Source organism: Amblyomma maculatum, chromosome 5 (genome assembly GCF_055883805.1).
Source record: "Amblyomma maculatum isolate TAMU_Amacu chromosome 5, ASM5588380v1, whole genome shotgun sequence".
NCBI classification, from domain to species: domain Eukaryota; kingdom Metazoa; phylum Arthropoda; class Arachnida; order Ixodida; family Ixodidae; genus Amblyomma; species Amblyomma maculatum.
In genome coordinates this window covers 161,344,831-161,367,391 of record NC_139348.1, presented here as the reverse complement: position 1 = coordinate 161,367,391, position 22,561 = coordinate 161,344,831, and the positions used below count along the sequence as shown (strand labels likewise).

At 43.7% G+C, this 22,561-nt stretch overlaps 1 protein-coding gene across 1 annotated transcript in view; it reads right to left on the bottom strand.

Moving 5' to 3' along the window:
• Positions 1-641: 641 nt before the first annotated feature.
• LOC146190150 (uncharacterized) overlaps positions 642-22,561 on the bottom strand; it is a 44,734-nt gene continuing 22,814 nt past the window's right edge. Inside the window, exons 8-14 of the mRNA XM_084604878.1 lie at positions 20,827-20,991; positions 16,937-17,018; positions 11,933-12,100; positions 11,097-11,171; positions 8,327-8,435; positions 7,615-7,656; positions 642-6,459 (exon numbers count right to left, since the gene is read on the bottom strand). Of these exons, the coding sequence (XP_084461004.1) occupies positions 6,224-6,459; positions 7,615-7,656; positions 8,327-8,435; positions 11,097-11,171; positions 11,933-12,100; positions 16,937-17,018; positions 20,827-20,991 (877 nt within the window). The 3' untranslated portion in view covers positions 642-6,223. The remainder of the gene's footprint in view (positions 6,460-7,614; positions 7,657-8,326; positions 8,436-11,096; positions 11,172-11,932; positions 12,101-16,936; positions 17,019-20,826; positions 20,992-22,561) is intronic.

Here is a 22,561-nt window from a genome sequence, read left to right as displayed (position 1 = left end):
TTCGAACCCGGGTACTCCGGCACGGTAGTCTGGCGTATTACCACTGCACCACCCCGGCGAGGCACACTGAAATAGATTGTTTTTTCTTATATTCATTCCGTTCAGTCTCTTCCCTATTCACACGTCTGCACAGAGCGCAAAGTTTGTTCAGAGTAGAAAGAACTACACGGATTCCAGCCTTAGTACCTATCTTGAGCTTGTGGGAAACACCACGCACACAGGGAACAATGACTGCCCACGATCGCTCGATGTCCATATGTTTCTTAAAATTTCCGCGGATTTCCCAAACAAGTTTTTCTGCCAGGTTATGTAGCAGGTCTTCCGGGAAACCAGCGAAACTGAGCCGGCTCACCTGCGAGTTGAAGCTGGTCAAGACTTGGTGTTGGCAAGATCTGTAGAGGACGTTTTTGATTACGGACGTGACGGTGTCTCGTTTAATGAGCTTTGAGTGCACGGAGGTGAGCAGCAACATGCTCTTCTGCGAGCGAAGTGCATACTGTCAGCAGATGTGGCCAGGGGAGTACACATCCCGCCCGCAGAAGAGCATAAACGTGAAAAATTGCCATTTCCGAGCTGCTCGCATTTCGAAAGTCAGGCAAACATTGCCCAATCTTTCAGGAAACAAATTAACTGTAGTGCAAACAACTTTTCTGTTTTTTTATTTTTCCCAGTCCCTTGCAGTTTGAATTAATGAGCTTTTATGAACAGAGGTCTTAATTACTAGTAATGAAACTTCTGACAACATCCGTGTACAAAAAAAAAAAAAAAGGCAGTCTGCGATGGCCTAAATTCGTGTGTGATTGTGGCGACGCCTGCCGTCAATAAACTGCATGTGTCCAAGTTTAAGCTTTTGAGATTGTTGATAAATGCACAAGCACAGAGCAACAAAGCTGAAAGCAAAAATGCTGTAGCAAAAGTTCAGACACAAAAGTTCAAAGATAACTTAAGAAGAAAAATAAAAAGTGCTCTTAAGAAGATAATGCTGACAACAGGCAATAAATAGTTTTTATTGGCTGCATCTAGATGACATTATCACCAGTTAGCAACTGAAAAGCACCCAGTAAAACCTGTTACATCATGCAGTTGCTAACCGGTATGATCAAAGAGCTCTGTTTGCAGCACATTGCCACCCACTTCAATATGGCGGCAATCAGCCCTTCTTGGTAGAGTTGCCTAAAATTTAAATCGAGTGGAGGAAGTTCTTCAAATCAACTTAACAGGCCCAGGAGGATTAATGTAGCCATTAACACACACGGAGAGAGAGCCAATGAATTAATTTTTACATTGAAGAATAATTTTGAGATGTTGTATGCCTGTCCATTTAATGAGAACCATGACCATGAAGCTGCCGATTTCTATAGTGAATATTTTTTTTAAGATACAAAAAGGTTAAGTAAGAAATGAACTTACAGGTGTTTGGTTTATTTCTCGCACAAATTTTATACAGCAATGCACACACTCCCACTTTTTTAACCTGAACGCACGAGCGTCGACTGTCGAGTCGATAAGCGCCGTATGACGGAGCACAGCGGCGAAATGAGCGAGAATATGTGCGTGCACGCAATGAGCACTCCGATGCAGCTGTCCTCTGCCAGGCTGTTCTGGGAATGGGATCTTTTGAGCACCGTTATTGTCATCACCTTCTTTCTTTTCTGAACGCTTTTATCAAGTTATAAATAAGCGTTCAGGTGGCAGCGCTAGCGCTGGATGGAATGCGATATACAACCGCTGATTATACTACATGAGTATCAGCATTTTGGTTCTTTTTGCTATTGGTCCCGTAGCACTTTCCTGCGGCACATTAAAGAATCTTCGCTTATGAATTCACTTCGCTTATCAATTAACACCTTCCTTTTATGCAGGAATGCAGTTGGCACCACGTAGCATTTTCTAATCTTTTCCCAGCAGCAAGCTGAAAACAGAAGGAAATGAGATAGCACACAAAAAAAGCAGGTGGGGTTGGATCCGGTTCCCGTAACAGCCTGGCAGAGGACATATATTATGGTGAGGCTACCCCCCCAAAAAAAACATAAAATATTGTGCCTCTGCCCGTGCCACTAGGTATAACGGGGAGGACAGCTGCATCAGTGCTCACTGCGCGCATGCGCGTATTCTCGCTCATTTCGCCGCTGTGTTCCGTCGTACGGCGCTTATCGACTCGGCAGTCGAAGCTCGTGCGTTCAGGTTAAAGAAGTGGGAGAGTGTACATTCACAGTGTAAAAATAAAAAATTTGCAAAATGTTTTCAATACAAATAGCACGAAATTCAATCTTAAAAGAATGCACTATTCGCTGCGTACTCAGGCAACCCTATATGCATAGGAGTACCTGTGGAAAAGCATTAAAAGAGCAGAGAACCTAAAAGAATTCAGCAAAAAATCACCCCAGAATGAAAAGCTAACTTGATCATCAGCTAAATACTCCAATATGAAAGCTAACTATGCATACAATCATGTACTCTTTTTGAACAAGAAACTTCCTCCATTATGAAGTGCAGTTGAGCTCCTAACAATTAATCTGGTTTTCTAGTGGCATTTGTTCATGACATATCAGAGTTCACAGCAAGCTGACTATGTGTTACACAAAAAACATGTATTGCATACTTTAGCATTGGACAATTTTGTCATGCCATATTTGCCTCAGTGAGAAGGTAACAAAATGAGACTATGTAACAAGCACAATAAACAGCAAATAAATAAAGGCATCAGTGAGCAATGAACCTAAACACAATGAAGGCAAAGAAAAACAGAACAAATGTAACCAAGCAACTTTGATCAAAAATATGGTTTTAATACAGTTGAAAGGAGGCTGCAATGCAATTTTTTGCTTTTGTCAGTGGCGGAAAAAAAGCAAGTGCATACTAAAAACTAAACGGACACTCTTTTAACCAGAAACATTTACTAGTCAAGCAGTCTGCAGTTAACCATGTCATGTAGATATATGTGTGCTCACAGACTGCTTCATTTGTTGCAAAGTGCCGTTTTAGGGCAGAGTGTCTACACATGATTGGTGCAGGTTAGTATTTAACTAGTACTTCGCTTTCTTGCCCATGTCAGGTTTATGCATGCAGGTTAGACACAGACGCTAACGAAAAAGTATCACTACAGTGAGACCATTTTTTTTCCCATCTCATCCGAGGATGCTGCAATTATATCCATATTGCTCCCCATCATTTCACCATGCTGGAGATTTTCCATCAGTGAGAACATGTGGTGCAAAGAGAACCTCAGTAACACGGTGAAAGGCTACACCTGCTTCATTTTTTTGCTGCTACTATTGTATGCTATTACGAAATTCCTCTCAGCTGCAAAGGGTTTAGTCCGTCCATGTCAAGCTCATGCACATCACATCAAACAAGCAATAATGCCTAGCCTCCTTCATTCTAGACTAGGAATTTCACCGGGTGTCTGCTCAGTTTACTTTGCTCCTGATATATCAAACGCAGATGGTACCTATAACCGGCGCCCTTTTCCAGACGCGTCACAGGTGCAGTTTAGATTTTTCTTTTTTTGCATTCCCTTAAAAGAAATTTTAGGCCCGCTAACATGCGTAGAACATTCACTGCTTCGACACATCACACAATTACTTTCCTTCACCCATAGAATATTTCCACAATGTTGTTATTTGTGGCACACACCATGAGTACATCCAATCAGGTTTTGAGAAGTTTCAAACCCTTTAAATGAAATGAAAAAGTAAATGTGAGTCCAAACGACCTGTGTACTTTTGGAGCCCTCTGCTTCATTGTTTTTGCCGCCACACTTTCCAATGAAGATTTAATTTTCAGCGGGTGTCGTTTGCTGTTCAGGACTGGACTCACCCACTGCAAGGGAACACAATGCTACCTCAAAAAAACAACACTACAACCTAACACTTGTTTGGTATCATTTAAAATATATAAACAGTACTGCACACAATAAATGACTAGTGAAGAAATCATTAGAGCAACATCACCTGAAGCCCGGATTGCCACTTTAGCTTTTACTTCAGCACTTGCTACACCTGCCATATACGTGTTTTGAAGTCCAACAAAAACAAAAAAATTTCGGACAGGAGAAACTGCACCTTGCCTGTATCAATGGATTACTTCGCTGTAATAACAAAGAGGCTGCTTTTACTTGAACCGTGACGGTTTTTGCCGAAAATCTATGGTGGCAGGTTTCCGTCCTGCACAGTTTGTATGAGAAGAGTGACGACTGTTCTAAACTACATGTCCGTACTGAAGACACATGCCCACAGAGAGGTACCGCCTTTGCCAAAATTAACTAGGCTTCGTGTTCCACTTCTAAGTCGGGTGGCAGAGAATTCGTACCCGTTATGGAGCTGTGAAGCTGTGCAAAGTAAAGGCGAGCTCATGTCCTCACTAATTAACAAGCTGTAATCATCTATAAAAGAGTGTTGGCTTTAGAATACTAGCGAGATGCGAAATATGCAGCCTGGCTATTTTTGGCAAAGACAGTACCTCTAGGACTTACAAGAAGAGTTAGAAAGGTTTCCTTTTATATAGTCTTGCGGGGAAAAGAAAACTGGTTTTGATTTCCAGCGTGCTGCGCGGTTTACTGAGATGTGATTCGGTTTCGCCCGTGAGAAAGTTGATTTTTACCTTTATTGGTGCTCTTATCGGTTTGCTTATTACAGACGCTCGTGGGCTGTTATTGCTCTTTTGTTCAAGTTTTGTTCAAGTTGTTTAGATGCCTGCTAGTGCAGCGTTATGGTTGCAACCGATGTCTCCTACTAAAACTGGCCCAGATACCTCTACTGACTATGATTTGACTCGATGAACCAAGCCTCAATTAGATGACAGCAGATCTTCAAAGCATGATAGATCATCTTCAGAAATGTTACATTCCACTAGTTCCAGTTCCAACCATACTTTAAGAATTGCACTGCTAAGTTCCTTAATTTTTTTTTTCTCCTTTTCTTCTCGTCTGTAATCATTTTGGACAATGAAAATCAGCAATAAAGACATCTGACCGTCTGAAAAAGCTTTCTTTTAAACACTTCTGTTAGCCAAAGGCTAAAAATACAAGCAGTGATTAAACTTGGTTAAATCGAAGTTGGAGCGATAACTCTTTGTGGTTATGCTACAGGTTTTCTGTTGCTGACATCACATGTTTGGGCACTGGCTCGAGCAATGGCTTCATTCACGAGACTGTTGCCACTTAGTTACGAATCGTGCTTTTTGTTGTTTGGGGGTTCCCCTGTCTCTATGGCTCGCTTTCATTGTTGCTGCTTTGCCAATTTGTTTTCAAGCGCTTGGTGATCTGATTCCGCTATTAGTTGGCGTTAACAGGATTGAGAGCTTCACAATCCGAAGTGCTTGGCTTCTGATCCACGACTGGTAAGGCAGAGGTCAGCATCATCTTTGAACAAAGTGATCATGCGATTTTGTGATGTCACAATACAATTCTCAGCTACCATATTATCCATTAATTGGTTGTATGTGACCACCCGACAGATATAATGCCTAGCTTTAACAAAGCTGGGAAAATGTGCCCGTGTGGAGCAGCAGTAGCGTGCTTGACTCGACGTCCAAGAACACTGGAAGGTTGATCCTTATACCACCTTCCCACGTTAAATGAACCTGAGTTGGTACCTCCTCACAGCTTTCTGATATCAGGTGGCCTCCTTAAGTCACACAAACCATCAGAGAATCAGCGCTGCAGTGCATTGCACTGCTAGCTAGCGTCTCTTTTCATTGATGCTAATAACATAAATACTGACGAGACCGGAACCGTGAACTTCAGGCTGAAAGTAGGTTGTATCTGCATGTAACAAGACGGAGAAATTTGAAGTGATAAAATCTGTAAAAAAAAAGAAACTCACATTATACATAGGTTCTTCGAGCAAACTAAAAAATTAAAAAAAATTTGATTTTTTTTTCATGCAATATGTGCCAGTTTTTAGTGGTTCCTGGGTTTGAAATGCAAAATATCAGCACACAAGTGGCAATTGAACACAGTGCAGAACTAGGCATAACATAAACTCATTGCCAAAGTATTTCTATCTTTTTTTTCTCAGTGCCAAAGCAAGCTTGCACACAAGGCTGACGCAAGCTTATAAAATATGCCGATTCACTTGCTGTTTGGTGGCAAACTGAATTTCAAAGAAACTGCCAAACAGATATGAGCGACAGATGGAAAGACCAGCTTGCCAACCTATCATCCCATCAGCTGCGCGGTCAGTGTCCAGTCAAAACAGTGAACGCAACCGTGGACAAAACTTCATGCCTGACAGCACTGGCCCCTGTGCAGGAGAGCTGCCTTGGCCTCAGGCGCAGTCCCTGGTGCCATCGGAGGATGCTGATGCTGCACAGCCGATGAAGGGTGCTGGTGGCTGAGCAGCGCCACCCTGACTACAGTGTCCTGGGGCACGCTGGCATTGGAGCGCCAGTTGGCTGATGAGGTGGCTAGCGATAGGTAGTAGCTTCCCGGACGATGCTGCAGCACCTGCATTGCCACTGCATGCAGAACAGAGCGATGCCGGTGGGGACTGGTGGCAGTGACGATGGCCCCTGACAGCCATCTTGAAGGCACAAGTGGCTCAATTCTTAAAGGATTGGAGAGGACATACTGCCCACATTCAGCCAATGATTAGTAGTCAAAGAGCACCGGTGAAAAACACGCTTTATGCGTTGTTGTAATTACATAGTAGGAACACGCAATAGTCTTCTAGAGCTCAAATGTGACCAGAAAAAGGTAGCAACTTGAAGCCACTGCTGCTGAACAGTGTATAGACAAAGAAGGAGGACTGCTGCAGGGGGTTTTCTTGAGCACCTGAGTTTGAGAAATAAAATGGGCCAATTTTCAATCTTCGAGTTCATTCTTCTCAATTTCTGTTTTCTCAGTAGGCTGTCAGCTTAGAAAAACTATCTCTTTCCACCATTACTTGATAGTATTATTACTGTAGTGGGGCTTTCAGGAGGAAAGTTTTGTGAGGAAGACAACTGTGCGCTCAGTCTGCCCGTTTTTCTTTTTTTGGCTAAAAAACAAGTTAAGAAAAAAATGAACATAATGAAGAAACCAACGGCATTCTTTATATGTTAGCAATCCTTCAAAATATAGCAAAACTAAGCAAAATATTTCCCCAGTTCTGTACTAGATATTCATGAGATCACATAATGCCAAAAATCTGGAAACTTGCCTTTCTTTTCTGTATGATATTTTTCCTGAGCAAGCATGGGGGGGTTCATACTTGTCGCATAGGTTGTGTAATACCCTTGATGCTGACTCTAGTATAATAAAATTTGGCAGACATGGTACTAGCAGTGAGGTAACCTAGCCATGCAAGTTTCAGTGAAATCGAGCAGGTGGTTAAAAAATTCACTTTTCTGGGCAGTGTCCAACCATAACTAGCTTTGACTTAATCAAACTCTGTACTACGGCATGCCTTATAGCCTAGATGTGGTTTCGGCAAGAACAACAGAACTCCTCAACAGGTAGTAAGGCAACAAGCATCTCAGTTTGCGGTGAGCAGAATGGCGTCAAGCTATGCAATCAGCTCAGATTTTACCCTCAAACTGCACTCTTCTTTCCAAACTCTTAAATTTCAAAAGCCCTAAAAGCCTCGAAAGATTATAAAGGCAATAACGACAGGCAGCCAAGAAACAACTCACCATTTTCCTTCCGTGAGAAGATGTCTGGAGTGCATTTTCCGCCTGCATTGGGCAGAAAGAGAAGGCAGGTAACTGCCTCAAGTAGCCTCATTTAAGCAGGTAAGAGCTCAACACAGGCAAACAATGTGCCTTTCTATTTGAGCAAGGAAAAAAAATACCTGCCCCAGTATGTGTGCAAATGAGCCTGTACAGAAACCTGCGCACATTTCTTTTATGAGCCCTGAAGAAAGCACCTCTGAAAAGCAGGTGCGAAGGTAGCCTGCTTCAGTGTGTAAAACAGGAAATGCTAAGCAGAAAAAAAAAAAACAAAAAAACAAACAAAAAAACATGAATCGGGGAAGCCACATATTCTGCAATGTTTATTCAAGACTTCTAGATGTCTGTACATATGAACTAACTACAGTAGGATCTCAGTGATAAGTGATAGGAATTACACAGTGTCACGAGACACACTGGAACCATCACTTCATGACTAGCATAAACAGTGTATGCGCCGTTATGGCTCTACTGTAGGGAGGCCTGCAGCGACTATTTTCATAGAAACAAAATTCTTGCAAACAGAAACGGAGAGAGTTCCCAGAAGGGTCAAGCATTGAAACGTGCGAGAACCGCCAGCTCTGTTGTCTGCTGCTCGCTACCCTGGAAGGCTATCATACAAACAACAAGAACCACTGCTACGTGCAGCAACACTAGCGTGAGCTGATACTCGTACCGAAGCAGAGTTGTTGCACAGTGAGCCGGGCCAGGATGTCCACTGTCTTGTTGGCAAAGTCGACGATGAAGTACTGCTCCTCCTGGGTGTTCAGCTTCAGCTGGTGCCTCTGCATGAGCAGCAGTCTTGGCTCAATGTGTCAAGCAGCACTGTGATTATGTCGCGGACTGGTTTGATCGAGGATGCTACCAGAGCCACAGAGGAGAGCATGAGTGTGTAGAGAGCGATACAAGGCAGGAAATTTTTAATGCAGCAGTTTTGCTAAGGAATAAGTGCTTGTGCCTGGATGGCTTTTAAATAGGGGTGCTATTCAAAATTTAGAATATGAATTAAATATCTTAATTATTCAATTTGTACTAAAAGAAATTCATATTTGGAATGTTTGAATATTCCAAAATTTTCCGAATCCACAAGATTTTCAAATTCACTACAGTTTCACTGCGCTGCTCGCTTCACTGCAATGCTTGACCGCATTTGCTGTGCAGTGAAGCATCCTCAAACTGCTACAGCGTTGTTTTGTTAAGAGGCCCCTTCCCTCTCGTGAAGTCGAACTTCCTCTTTTTGAAGATGGCCTTCCCGACAGCATGCGCAAAACAAAGCACTTGATGACACCCCCCCCCCCAAAAGTCATTCTCACGTGGATTTAATTCCAAATGCAGTCAACCATCGCGCATATATTCACCAGATGCAATTGTGATGCAAATAGTTTTCGGCAGTTTCTTCAGGCCCATTCGATAATTCCAGCTGTTGGCTGGTTCAGACATTTTTTCTGGTCCTTTGAAGGTTGAATTAATGAGAGTTCACCATATTCAGCAGCAATATGACAGCTTCACTTTCACGTTGTTTCATGCCGGTATTCCTTGTACAAAAAGCTGGTATACAGAATCCTGTATAAAATGGATAATGGATCTTCCAGTAGGGTGTATGCTTCTTTGCAATTCTAGTTTATTTGCAAACACCACATGAATTCTGAAATAAACAACATGAACAATGTTCACTATTTTGAATTTTTAACTCGTTTCACTGATCAGATATATTCGATATTTGAAATTTTAAATATTCACACACCTCTACTTTTAAGCCTTTACAGATGTACTCAAGACAAATTCTTACTTCCAAAATTCACTTGCTTTCTCATTCAGAGCTCAGTTTAGGCACTTTTATGCTCATCTCTGTAGCTCCATAATACATCCTATTTTACCTGGAAAATTTAGATATGACAATTCCTTAGCTAACCATGTCCTAGGAAGCATCCAATGGCTAACTGACAAGGCATCCCTAGCTGGATTTGAAGGTCAAGGGTAACCACGGGAAATCTTCAAAGGAGTTCTGGCCTTCATAAAAGATGCACATACTACATACAATGAAAACAGTGAACACTCGGCTTCTCCATGAACGTTTACAAATCTCTGATAAGACGCAGTTTAGATACGTCAGTGCAGGCAGATATATTACATGAGTGGTACTATGGAATCAGCCAGTGTTCATGGCATATGGCACATGGATAGCAACATGTGCATGAATTGAGCTAAATGAATAAGAACTCTACAGTAGAAGCCTTCTCTTATGCTCCTGTGGAAGAACATTCTTTAGTCTTTCTGGGTGAGAACATTTTTCTGAGCCACACTTGAGCCAGCACCAATAGAAATGCACACAATGCAAACTTTACTGTTAGGTCGAAACTGTGGCAGCTTTCTCCCATGCTGTGTTGCAGACATCACTTGGCGGTAGTGGCTGGCTTTTGACAGCCTACTTAGGCCCAAGCGTTTATGGAACAGCAACAGGACGAATACGAAACTAAATCTTCATCTGGAGCTGCCACCGTCGTGTTGGGTGCTGACGCCGAGCACACTTAAATGGGCGGTGTGCATCTTGCAGCATTGTTGCTATGGTTACATCCCTACTGCGTGAAGGCAGTACGCTTCACCAGACGCAAATGCACAGGCTGGATCCTAGGCATGCTTGAGGAACGCCTTCCTGTTTTCTCGTCATCTGCCTCTTAATATGCAATTTATAGGTTCTAACACATCAGACTGAATAGGTAGTTAGGGTTAAACATAAAAATAGCACAGTGGTAAGCGTCTGCTCACAAACATTTCTTAATCAATGTACCTATCTTCTTCTCTGCTTAAAGGTGAAAGGACAGGCATTTAGGACTTTCTAGGTGTGTGAATGCCCACAAGACTCACAGAGTCTTGCAAATTCCAGGAAAAGCATGTTGCCCTTACTAAATGTGCAACAGAAACAAAAAGGTGGCAAGATGTGTGTATATATATATATATATATATATATATATATATATATATATATATATATATATATATATATATATATATATATATTTCTTTTTGACACAAAATTCCCGGATACTGCACCTTGCAGGTAGATTGTATATTTTTCTTTACCCGCGGACCCTTAAAAAAATCAGTAACAAGGATCAAGTATATCTACTTGAACTTAATACATTCCTTTTCACCCCCTCCGTGGTGGTGCACTGGTTAAGGCGCTCGACCACTTTGCTCAAGGATAGCGGGATCGAATCCCGGTTGAGGTGGCCACTTTTTGATGGAGGCGAAAAGCAGGGCGCCTGTGAACTGTGTGAAGTCAGTGCAAGTTAAAGAACCAGAGGTGGTCAAAATTTCCGGAGCCTTCCACTACAGCATCTCTCGTAGTTTGAGTTGCTTTGGGAAGTTATACCCCATATATCAACCGAACTAAACATTTCTTCCGAGTTTCATTTTCTTGGGAAAAATACGCATCGACCATGAACCTGTGGGTTGTAGTTGTGGAGTCCGTGGAAGGTCTCCAGGTAGTGGGCGAACTTGGGGTCACGCAACTTCTTCACCTGTCAGGGAGAAAGAAGGGGAAAAGATGCACTCATAAAAAGAACCCGAAGGAATCCCACAAGGAACATGACACACATCATGTGCTGATGCATATTTACTCCCTTATAATGCAGAGGAAAAGGGTACAGAAATTGGGAAAGAGACATATGATTCCATATGGTAGTGCTAGGAAAGCCTGGGACTAGTTTTTTTTTTCCCTTTGGAAGCTTGGAAATAACTCTGGGTGAGTGATGGTAATGATAAGCATTCAGAAATTTATAATATGGAGGAGGGTGCATAGATTTGGGAGTTTCTTTCTTGGCCTCAAACAAACATCAAGCTGCACACCTTGGATTTCCGCTCCCTCAAAAGATGCCCACATCAAGTTAATATCAGCTGTGTCGTAGAGCAGTTTTCTACAAACAATTACAACATGCTTAGCCTGTATTAAAATGATTCGGAGCAAGAGGAAGGAGAGCGAGACATGCATGGATTTAGCTCCGTCAGGAAACTTTAGGACTCCGAGTAACCCTAAGGTTCCTTGCGATATAACTCCAGACTACTAAAAGAAAAAAGAACGTCTTTATTCCCTAGGCTATTCCCAGTCACCAGACTGGACACCTGCTCATTGTCTTTTATCTGATGGCCCTATCAGCAGTAGACCATGTCACGTCACCATTATGTCAGTAGTCCATGTCACCATCACACGTCACACCCTTGAATCTAGCTCGAAAATCCCTGCATCAGACACAACTTGGGCATTAAGTGAAGTGACACTCACCCAAAGGTCAACGTCCTGACGGCTGGCCTCCAGCTGACTGGTGGCCTTGATGAGGACACCGTCAACATAGCGCGAGATGGCCGGCACCAAGTGTGCCACGCGAGCTGCCGAACCCTCATACTGCATCTGCCAGCTGACATGGCCCGTTGTGGCACTCAGCAGCTGGAACTGCGCATCCACGGGAAGCCATGCAAGATAATAAAGAGGGAAACAAAGCACCAAACCAGAGACTCGCACAGGTACAGGACTGTGGAGCAAGAATGTTCAAGAAGAGACTTCATTCTCTGCTGCAGAAACGTGCCATTGATGGTTTGAAAAGCTCACTCAGTTGCAGAAAGTGGCTCATCCTACAAGTGATGTTCAGGACACCATTACAGCAGCTTGTCTCTCATTCACAGTCAAACTTCGTGCTAATCTATATTCTATCGCCTAAAGGGCCTGTCACACTAGCACGACATGACGCCGATTTGGTCTGCCAACAGCGCGTCTTCCTGATGTCTGCGTCTATGTCACACTGCGCCGACGGAAACAGTCGGCCGACAGTCGGTGTCGGCGGCGCGTCGCTCGCAAGACGGCTGTCGGCCGACGGTCGCCCAACTCCTATGTCACACTAGCCAGACAACGTGGGAAACCTCCCCACCGACCAGGCCCTCTCATTCTCACTCTCTTCTCGTGTCATTATACGTTCATTTTCTTAGCCTTTTATTTATTTTTTTTTTTACAATGCGAAATTCTCCTTTCTGTATAGCTACTCCCTATTTTATTTTTCATGGTTTATTTTCGTAACTACTTAAGGAACGCTTAATTTTAATTCCATTTCATATATTCGACCATACCAAAACATGCGCCTCAACAGTCGTGATTATGCCGAGACTGAATAGTGCCCTGTAATTTACGGCTCTGGTTGCCGGATCAGAACGACGTCAGTGTTTGAAAAACAAAAGCTGTCCACGGCGAATAAGAGACAGTGTATATTCAAAGCTAAAAAAAAAATGAAAAAAAAAAAAAAAACTCTACCCTTGGGATCGAACTCACGACCTCCTGTTTGATAGCCAGCTGCGCTAACCACTGCACCACAAAAGTTAGGCCTAACCGGCACTTTCAGAGGTTGATATATGGTTCTAGCTAATATGCTGTCGCAGTGTGAAAGTTGCGAAGGTAGCAGGAGCGTTTACCGCTTAACTGACTGTCCAGCTTGCTGAGAGTAAACTGCAGATAGTTTGAATCATGCCATGTTGTGCAGTAGCAGGTAAAACTTTCGGCAGATTTTCTAAAACCTTAGGCGGATTTCACAGGGCCGGCCGCGGGACCACGACTGCTGTTGGTTCTGTTGTAAAGTTTAAACGCAAGTTCTGCGCTTTTTGCGCGCACAATTCTTGAAACACATTGAATTATGCAACAAAAAATTATTGCGTGATGCGTAACATAGCGTTGAAATTAGGTTGCGAAGTAGCGACGCAGCGGCTAGACGTTAAACACAATGATCGAAGTGCGCAGGAGGATCGGCATCTCTGCTGGCTTCAGGAAAATAATCGCTTCTTTTCATCATTTCTTTGTCACGTGCTATGTTCATTTTGCACTATTCTGTGCAGTTCGGAAAAGCGGAAAGATTGCTCACGGTCCCGACGAGCGCCACAAATCTATGCGCCCCGAATTCACTCGCCCCGAAAAGAAAACGCTGCCGTTGATATTCCACACGCATTCGGCGGCCTTGAGTATTTTGGCGGCTCACGCTCGCGTTTCGGTCAGGGATTATGCATTGATTCTACTTTTTTACGTATATTAGTGCTGAAAGGTATTCGCTGTCGACGTGGTGTACTAGTCGGTTTTGCGTTTCGAGAAAGTTTTTGCTCGGTGGCCGATCTCTCGAAGACTCGGCCACCGACAGTCGGCAGACTGGTTTTGTCGGTGTCCCCGGCCTCAAAGCCTGTCACACTGGGAAGACATTTGGTTTTCGGTCGTGTTGGTGTCGTCGTCGGCCTAGTGTGACAGCTTGGTCGGCCGCAGACACGGTCGGCCGACGAGTTGGCCGACTGTCGGTGTCATTGTCGAGTCTGCGTCGGTGTCGTGTCGCGCTAGTGTGACAGGCCCTTAATTGAACTCTACCACTCTGTCTTCTGTACATCAAGATATCCCCCTCGGCTCTTGCCACATCTTTCTTAGACAAGGGGGTTGTGTAGACTATCATGTGGTCCACGATTTCTTTAAAACTCAGCCAAAAACACAAAATACCACAAATACCTTCGCTAATTACACATGACTGCCTTGAATGCCTTTAATGCGGTAGACGAAGGAGAACTGTCCCGCTTCTGGCCTTTGAAAAAGTTACTGAAATCTAAAAAATAAAAGCTTGCTCAAGCAAGCATTATCAGGAGCCACCATACTTACACAGTTCTAATACACATCTTTTGACCAGGAAAAGGTTGCCCAAAGGTGATGTGCATTAGAATCGAGTGTGAAAATGAAACTATAACAGCGACACTCTACAGTGAAACCTCGGTAATTTGGGAAATCAGATAATTAGAACTAGAAAGGCTGCTTTGGCCAATGCCCATGCAAGTCTATGGTGCTGGATGCGAGTTAATTAATTCATGGGCAGGCTCATGCATGTTAAAATAGAACGAGGAGCACGCCAAGGTATGGTATGACCTGGGAACTCGGTGAGCATTCAAATAGACCCCCTTAACCTGAACTGCATAGTAGAGTAGTTCTTGCATGCTTCAGACACGTGCGCTACAGCAGGCGCCGTGCCACAATGATTAGAAGTCTGTCATCGCCAAAATAAACCCAGATTCATGATTTAAGTTTCACTCCACTTAAATCGACACCATCCTGTCACTGCCATCAAACATGAGCATCAGCTAGTCATACCTGCCTTGCATTTTACAGGTGTTTTATTTGGGATGGCGTCACACAATTCTAAAGAGTGTGCAAATAATCAAAATTTCAGTTACAAATCGAATATGTTTGCAATTTGAGTCATTCGTATTAAAAAACTTGTATTTGAAATCTTAGAATATTCGAAGATTACCGAATAAACTGAAAACTTTCAAATTCACCACAGTTTTCCTGCACTACGTACTTCGCCGCGAAGCTTCATAGCGCGGACTGTGAAGTGAAGCACCCTTAAACTGCGGCGGGCCATTTTGTGAAGGGGGCCTTCCAGTGTGCGCAAGGCATAGCACTTGGCAAAATAGGGAAAAAGCACCGTTCTTACTTCAATTTCATCTCAAATGCAGATATCCATTGTGCGGGTGTTCATCAGATAAAATTACTGTGACTAAAATGGTTGTTGGCAGCGTTTTTCAGGCCCATTCGATTATTAAAGGTTTCATTAATTCAAAAATTTTTACCGGTACCTTGAAGACTAAACTGACAAGTGTCTACTGTATGCAGTAGCGATATGACAGCTGCACTTGATTTTATGCAGGTCCATCCTGTGCAAAAGTAAAATCTCATTACAAAAGACACAACAGACACTCGGTTATAAGAGACACTTGATAATGATTTAGTTGGTTTTTGCCATGTTAACAACATTGGATACAAGAGACATGGTTGCAAGAGACACTCTGTTACTAAGGGCAACTTTTTCAGGTTCCTAAAGTAATTTCTACACTATATATAAGAGACACAATTAACCCAGGTACACTCATGCAACTCAGCTGACTCGTACCAACTCGTATGTGCGGCAGTTTAGCTTCCCTAAATTAAATTCTGTTCCATATCAGTGCCCTGTTTTGTTGCGTTATGTCAGCAACCAAGGAGGAGTGCCTCCTCTTGACTGAGAAGTTAAAAGGTCCCTCTTGTTTCAGTCACACAGGAATGTGATGACAGTGGCTGAAACAATAAGGACATTTTGACTTCCCAGTCAAAAGGAGGCACTCCTTCTTGGTTCTTGACATATTGCAACAAAACAGGACACCGATACGTAACAGAATTTAGATAAGGGAATCTAAACTGCCACACATAAAAGTTGATAGGAATTTTTGGTTACAAGAGACCTTGGTTACAAGAGACGCCTTTTAGAGGTCCCTTGAGTGTCTTTTGTAACGAGGTTTTACTGTATATGAACTCCTGCTGTGTAAGTCTAATTTAATGTTACTTGTAATTACAGTAAGAGAATTCTGAAATAAACAAGACAAACAGTGTTTGCTATTTTCCAATTTTCCATTTTTTTGCACTGATCAGATATTCAATTTAGGAAGACATTTTTCCCACATACTTGTATTTGAAAATTTCAATATTCAAACACCCCTATACCGTTCTAATACCCACACATACTTCTCTTTGTCATCCACATGATCCCTCTGCTCTTCGAGTACCTATGCTGACCTGGCAAGTTTCATGAATGCCTCACCGCATTAGCCATGGGGTGAAGCATCCTCAATCCACAATGGGTCCACCAGTGGAGATGCACCGGTGCTTTACATGGTACAAAAAAAGAGCCCTCAAGACAAGATTCTGGAGCAATTTTTTGGCATTCCCAACCATGAGAGCAAAGCACTTGACGAAACCGCAAAATATTGTCATTGTCGCTCAGTTTTTATCGCATTATGTAGGGACAGCAAATATTCTAAGCAGTCATTAGAAGGAACTAAGATGATGAAAACGATGTTGACCAGCTTTTAAGACCATTTGATAACTTCAGCATTTGGATATTTAAAGCATTGCTGCCAGGTTCCTTGAAGGTCAAACTAATAAGGTTTCATCATATAGTGATCAACCCACAGGAGAAGACAGACACACCAGGCACAGCAGCAATCCTATGACAGCAGTCCTCACTGCTGATGACAACCCAGTAGTTTTTACTTAAATTTCCCATTGGGCTCCCTTGCCCCGTTTCTTTTACACCCTTCTGGTTTATACCTACTATCTAAAATTAGGTAAAGCTAAATCCAACCATTACCTGCTACTAATTAACCAGTTTAGAGCTCAAGCTTCTTTACTTTACACATTCCTGACAGCTGAAGTACATGGAGTAGAAGTGTGCTACAAGCAACTCACCAGAGTGGCGCGGGTACCATGGTCCGAAACGACAAAGAGCTCGTACATGCTGAATGCGGTGAAGTGGCCGGCGGCAAAACTTCTGCAGAGATGTGCGACGCCACGTACAGAGCAATGCTTACATCAAACAAAATGACAAAGATGAGCACGATAAGCATCGACGTTTGCAGTTTGCAGAATGAGAGGAAAGAAGGATTATGTACAGTCATGGACATCTTATTCTGCAACAGGAGAAGCAACCAAAATTACCTGAACCTACAATAGCATAAACAAATGATAAGCACCGAGGTAAATGTGGCATAAAGGTTCCATGCCTGGATCGGTATTTCCGGTGCAACGGAAAACAGAGAGACGTGCCTTTGTTCCTTCAGCAAGACACTCTCACAGATCTGACTCGAAGAAGCATTATATCAAACATATTGCTACCAGCGAACAAACAGGATAACCAGAAGAATAATCTCTATGTTAAAGTTCATTTCTTCGTTAGTGGGTGATTTTTTTGTGTTCGGTCTTCCAGGTGCCAAATTTCCATATGTGTCTCATCGCATTCGTGCTTGCTGAGTCCATTACTTGCCTTGCTGCATTGTGAACGGCTGTGCCCACCGAAGATCACTATATTCGCTGGGATTCTTGCGCCCTCAAAACTTTTTTCTGGTAATCATATGTATGATATACAGTCAAACCCACTTATAACAATATTGAAGTGCCATGGAAATATCATTGTTATAACCAATAACTGTTATAACCAGGCTAAGTCTAAAAAGCAAAGAAAACATTATAAACCATACATTTAATGAGAACGAGGTAGCTTCCAGTCTTTGTTTAGTAGCGGGAAGAAACCCATAATCCGTAAGTGTTGCCTGCTTCACGGCTATCTGGCCAACATTTTTCTGCAGGGCATCCAACTGCTGAACATAGTGTAGTATCATTCTCAAAGCCTCCTGGTGAAACGCAACCTGCACAGATTCCGGTTCATCATCGTCGTCGCTACTGTCACCGTCCTCTGCGCCAGTGACTGCTGCAACGACAGCCTCGCCTGTCAGCTCTTCATCAGTGAGACTGTATCATTAGCATGTAAAAATTCCTCACGTCCCGAAACGTCGCCATCACTATCGCTCACTTTGGACCAAAGTTTGGTCATCATTGTGTCTGCAGGAACTAAGCGACCTTCAGTGTTGCCGGCATCTCCAGCGAAGCTCACCTTCCTGAAGCAGTCCATGATGGTGGAGGAACCTACTACTGCCCATGCTCCACTTCTGCCATGCTTACTTCTGCCATGAATCCATAGGCTTGCAGCCTACAGGTGCAGTGGTGTTAGGTGGCAGGAAAAAACTTCCACATGTGAGAGCTTCTGAGCTGTCTAGTGCGCAGTGCAAATGTTGAGCACTAATGCCACCTTCCTGCCTTCGCTTTGCATCCGCTGATCAAACTCGACCAGCCACTTGCGGAAAAGTTAGCGCACACAAGAAAAAGGTCACACTCGGTTTGTTTTGCTTGCCGCTCTAACAGGGATCGCCTTTGACAGCATGCATCTTTGACGGTAACATCTGGAAAAACAGCCCGTATCGTCCCCACTGCACAAGCCCTGATCCGCGTATGCTTCTAAGATGCAGGGCAGTGTTTCTTCAAGCCACTTCAGCCTAGTGTCAACATCGAGCGATCCTGCCTTGCCCACGATTGCCTTGTTGACTATTCCATGTCTCTCCTCGAATCGTTGAATCTAACCACCACCAGGCTGGAAATCAAGTGTTGCGCAGGAGGTATGCGAAGTGTTTCGCCTTCTCCACTAATAGGCAGGTTTGCTGCACGGGCGTTCAAGAACCACTGGTAGAGCGTCTGTTCTACGCCTTTGTAGGCCTCGTGTCGAACCCTTTTATGGCCGTCGTCCATTGCATCAGCAGTACTGGCATCACTTTCATTCTAAATCTTGAGCGTGTTGCGGATGATTGTAGATACTGTCGGTTGCATCAGGCCATACTTGCGCACCAAGTTGTACACTTTTACACTGTCCTCACTAACAATGTTCTGCTTAACTTCTAGCGGTATTGCCATTCGCTTCTTCTTCTGTGCCGGTTGTGTCGCGCTTCCTGAAGGAGGATCCTCCATTGCTGTTTACAGAAAATCCAGGGCCAGCAAGATTGTGGTAACGATGATGGCACACTAGGAGAACCACGCTACAAAGACACGTGCACGAATGATGGTGCCTGCCAAAACACATGTGTAACCACGAAGCGGGGGCCTAGAAGCAAATAGGGGAGGATAGTGCAGCGTACCACGGTCAGCACACCCTCAGAATGGACTGCTCCATCGTACAGAGGCAGAGAGGATGCGAGTTGCCTAGGTCACGGGCGGTCTTGAGGAGGAGCGCTCAAAGCTCTCTCTTAGAACTGCCGTTCCTAGCAGCGCCTTACGCCTTCCCTCCTCCTCCGCGTGAGAAAGCGCTCTGTTCTCCCCCGCATCTCTGCGGCATGCAAGCTTCTTATGCACACCTGATTAAAGCATTGGCTCGACGCGATCTGTCCTGATTTCTTATCTTTTTTTTTTTATTGTTGCTGCATCGGCGTTGTCACCGTCTCCACGTACGCGCGCACTTTTGTGGTGGCTGCGCTTCCGCATTTTTGTTGGCTTTCAGTGACCATATCTGATTGTCACAATCGAATAACCAATAATATAATATGAGAACATTGTAATAAGCGGCTTATTTTACCAAAGAACGCATGGCAAACCTGATGGTGCAGCGGCTGCCCATTGCTATATCCGATATATTGTTAAAACCGGTATTGTTATAAGTGGGGTTTGACTGTAGCCATGACCAGGTTCAGTCATGACCCTATCATGACTTGATCTTTGGCCAGAACCATGCCCTGTGACCTTGACTTTCACTGAGCAAAATCTTCTCCGATGCTAGCGTCGACGCCAATGCAAAGGCGAGTGCCGCAGTATGGCGCTGCCGTCGCACTGCCAATCAACAAAAGCAGAAGTCACAAATGTGCGTCGTATTTCAACCAAACACACAGAGCTATGCAAGAGAAGAGGAAAACCTGTGCAATGTCTCTTTTGCACAATCATCAGAAGTTTACTCAAAATCCTTCGCACAATTATTTTTTTTTTTGTTCTTACTATTCACAAATTATGTCTTTTCCAGCCATGAGCAGCATCCTTGGATAAGGCCTGCATTCTGTTATGCAGTATATTCCTAGCCAACTTCCAGCCCAAGTATTTGCCATCATGTATTTCCTAGTTCAAATCAGGAATGCTAAATGACCATGGGTAGGGCCAGAAATGTGGAGAATGGATAAACAATGATTGTTTAAGAGTTCTAGAGTGCATTTCAAGGGAGAGCTGTTATAGCCAGAGCTTTTTTTGACCACCACAGTTGGGCAATTCCATTTCAAAAAGTGACTAACTTTAGTATGCATTTTCCGGGTGCTTACAGCTTGGGACGCCATCTAGATGTGGCCAATCAAAGCAATACTCTATCGCCATCATTGCCTTTTGAAAATCACTTATTTTTTCTCTTCCGTTACAGCTATCCTATCGCCATCAATTGCCTTTTGAAATTCACTTTTCTTTTTTTCTTTTCCGTTATAACTATCTGTATGGCTGTTAATTCTAATAAGCTCTGCTGCTGCATCTCTTCAAATGATTTCAATGGAGGCGGTTGTGCGTTTACCAAAAACCTGAAAGTCTGCAAGTTAGACGCAGTTTCCTTTAATGACCGTGGGTATTGCTGCCACCCCCAGTAAACACATTTCGACCAATCAGAGCAGCCTTTATTTGATACATGGGCCCTATGGGAATCTGTGCAAATGGTAATATTAAAAAGCTCTGGACACAACAGGCCAGGGTTACAGGAGAGGCACATATCACACACTCAGAGTACCGTGTACCTGATGGGTGAGTCCAACTTGAGGTCGGTGCTCCACCCCTGGCGGTAAGTGCTCCCAATCAGCTTGAGCAGCTTGCCCTGGCCCCAGGCAAGGACAATAGAGGGTTCCTCGTCCTCCTGGAGCACCACCAGTCGCAGACTGTCCCCGCCAGCTGCTTTGCCTTTGCTGCAACCAATGACCACTAGAACTTTAAAGGCGAGGCAAAGAGCGGGAAAACTTCACAGCACTGCACAACAAACAGAAGCAGGAGACAGCTTTATGTTTCAGGGGTGTTGACCACTTCTTTATGAGTGAACAGTGCAGACAGATACATGACCGCCGGGGTGGCGCAGTGGTTACGGCGCTCGACTACTGTTCCTAAGGACGCGGGATCGAATCCCGGTCTCAGCGACCGCTTTTCGATGGAGGCGAAAAGCAAGGCGCCCGTATGCTCTACGGTGTCAGTGCACATTAAAGAACCCCAGGTGGTCGAAATTTCCGGAGTCCTCCACTACGGCGTCTCTCATAGTCCGAGTCGCTTTGGGGACGTTAAAACCCACAAACCAAACCAAACCAAACAAAAGCTACCAGATTGCTGTCCATCGAATAGCCATCAACTTTACATTTTAGAAGCGCGGCAACAGCCAAGCTCACGTCTGCCTGAACTGCCAGTACCTGGCACTGTCCAATCTGGGAGAAATAAGTTTAGAGCAGTTGACACAATTTTTCCAATGTTTACCAGATTGGTGCGGCTTCGTGCATTTGGAAGGGTGGCGCCACAGCATGTAACATAGCAAGACCAACAGTGGCATAGTTGAGGGAATGAAACAAAATATTAAAATTGCCCAGATGTCAAATTATCAAATGAACATCATAAATGACACACGAATAATTATTTTATCGCAATTCAAATAATTACTCAAATAATTATTTTATTTTAACTTTGCTCTTTGGAAAAGTCCTGATGGTCGTTTGTTTTTTCCTTGCCTTCTCTGCCAGTACTCATCAGGGGGAGGAAAGCGCGAGCCACCTTTGTCCCGCCTAATTCGGGTAACCTTCAGATCAGCAGCCAACTTTATGGAACTCGTGGATCCCAAGCAGCAATGATCTTCCACAATAGTAGCACTCCCAGAGACACTGGTAACTGACATGGAACCTTTCCTGACGCATGTCGGCAGCATGTTTCTTTTCAAGATGAACTGGGGCATCCCGTTTTTTGAGAAAGAGTCTTTCAATGTCTTCAGAATTTTACTTTGCCAGCCATGGTCCCTCACTGTGTACTTTGTGAGTGCAGCTTGCACTGTCACTGCAGCAACAGATTGCTGCAGACTGCAACACCAAAACTGTGTCGCACGCACTGTCACAATGAAGTGCAACGCAGAAAAAAAAAAGATACAAAGGCCTCCCTGATGCCTGTGAACCCCTTGCACTGTCTTATGCCTCCCTTTTCTCCTCTTCTCTTGTCCTCGCCCAAAAAGCATGAAGACACTAGTGACCCATACTTCTAAACAACACCTTAAAGTGCTACTACGGTGGTTTTTCATTAACCTGAGAACCCGAGTTGCTGATTACATTAAGTTTCTTGATGTATGCTGACTCCAACATGCATGCACACACGCGCGAACACACATACACACACACAAAGCTTTTTCTAAATATTAAGTTGAAATTAAAGAAAAGCAAAAACCCTCACATGCGCGTTGGATGGTGGAAATACAGTCTGGAAATCATGACACAGTACATAAAATGCCCGAGG